At 46.3% G+C, this 1,843-nt stretch overlaps 1 protein-coding gene across 2 annotated transcripts in view; it reads right to left on the reverse strand.

The window, feature by feature from the left end:
- Positions 1-1,843, reverse strand: part of LOC109103316 (tyrosine-protein phosphatase non-receptor type 12-like) — an 18,363-nt gene extending 16,520 nt beyond the window's left edge. Inside the window, exon 1 of one of the 2 annotated variants that reach the window (XM_042737098.1) lies at positions 1,437-1,843. In XM_042737098.1, coding sequence (XP_042593032.1) covers positions 1,437-1,544 — 108 coding nt within the window. In that variant the 5' untranslated portion in view covers positions 1,545-1,843. The remainder of the gene's footprint in view (positions 1-1,436) is intronic. The other variant, XM_042737104.1, reaches the window with a different exon arrangement.

Consider the following 1,843-nt stretch of genomic DNA (forward strand, 5'->3'; position numbering starts at 1 on the left):
CCATGAGGAGGGTTCATTCAGGAGAAAGCCTCACTGCCTTCCCATAATCCCCTGCATCTGGCAGAGGTCGAGCGATATGTCGCCCACATAAAGACATGAAATAATCCTCACAACACAAATACAGCAAATCCAAACACACAGTAGGACGGCACATAAAATACATAAAATGTGCAATAAAACGCTTAGAGATCACACACAAGACTATTGTTCCATCACTAACTGTAAGTGCTTCTGAGAACTTCTGAGCTTTACTGGAGCGACTTGCATCCTTGTAAGCTCCTAAAAACACACAGAATTAAATCAGAAACAAGAAACAAACAAGCGCAGGAGGAATGCAGTGTGTGTGTGTGTGTGTGTGTGTGTGTGAGACAGAAACACACGCACAGAGTCCCTGACCTCCGACCTCTCACTGACCCTCAAACACATCAGATTACCCACAACACACTGCTGCAGATCATAACCCAACAGCAGAACATCTCACAGCCCTCCACCAGCTGCGAGTGTGTGTTTATGATTAAACATGACCAGCTAACTCCAAACACTGACTGATGTTCTCCAGTCTGCTTCGGTTCATATGAATAACTAACAGTTAAACTGATCTTCATCAGCCGGAGTCATCGTCACAGACACACGAGAGAAAGACGAGTCATGAGGTCAAGCTTCAGCTCATCACACGTCTCGTGTAAGACTCACTTTAGTCTCATTACTCACAACACACGAACACTGAAGATGAGGAGGATCACACACACAATCTTCATCACACAACTACACTGCTGTCAACTACTCATCACGCCAAAACTGAAATAAAGTGACAAGAAGCTGTGTGTGTGTGTGTGTGTGTGTATGTGTGTGTGTGTGTGTGTGTGTGTGAGAGTATCTGAGTGTGTGTGTGTGTGTGTGTGTGTGTGTGTATCTGAGTGTGTGTGTGTGTGTTTATCTCTGTGTGTGTGTGTGTGTGTGTATCTGAGAGAGTGTGTGTGTGTGTGTGTGTGTGTGTGTGTGTGTGTGTGTGTGTGTGTGTGTGTGTGTATCTGAGAGAGGTGTTGTGTGTGTGTGTGTGTGTGTGTATCTCCGTAAATGAGTGTGTTTGTGTCTGTGTGTGTTTGTGTGAGTGTGTCTATGTGTGTGTGTGTGTATTGATCTGATGTGTGTGTGTGTGTGTGTGTGTGTGTGTGTGAGAGTGTGTGTGTGAGTGTGTGTGTGAGTGTGTATGTAAGAGTGTGTGTGTGTGTGTGTGTGTGAGAGTGTGTGTGTGTGTGTGTGTGTGTGTGTCACTCCTCAGTGTGTGTGTGTGGTGTGTATGTGTGAGTGTGTGTGTGTGTGTATCTGAGTGTGTGTGTGTGTGTGTGTGTGTGTGTGTGTGTGTGTGTGTGTGTGTGTGTGTGTGTGTGTTTCATCACTCCTCAGTGTGTGTGTAACATTAGTTCTGTCCTCACCATGAAGTCGGAGCTGAAGTTATCTTCTGCTTTCTGCTCGCCGCTTCTCAAAGCTTCAATGAATCTCTTCAGGACCTTCACCTGCTCCATCCTGACGGGACGTTTCATTCATCGACAACAGAATAAATAAATATAAATATGTTCAGGAAAGGAGTCTTTTGAGCCGATTATTCCAACATTTTTACGGCCCCTGATCCTCTCCGTCCCCGCGATGAAACGGCACAAAGAACGCGGACAGGAGCGGCGCGCGCGTCGCGCTGAGAAGCCGATATTTATCCTCCGTTATAAATCACTTTTAATTTCAGTCAGAAATCACTTCTAATAAAGAAATAAACAGCGCGCCCCTCCCTGCGGCTGCCACATTCACACTGCACACACAAGCGGACCGCCCGAACGCCGCCTCTGCC

Source organism: Cyprinus carpio, chromosome A4 (assembly GCF_018340385.1).
Source record: "Cyprinus carpio isolate SPL01 chromosome A4, ASM1834038v1, whole genome shotgun sequence".
NCBI classification, from domain to species: Eukaryota; Metazoa; Chordata; class Actinopteri; order Cypriniformes; family Cyprinidae; genus Cyprinus; species Cyprinus carpio.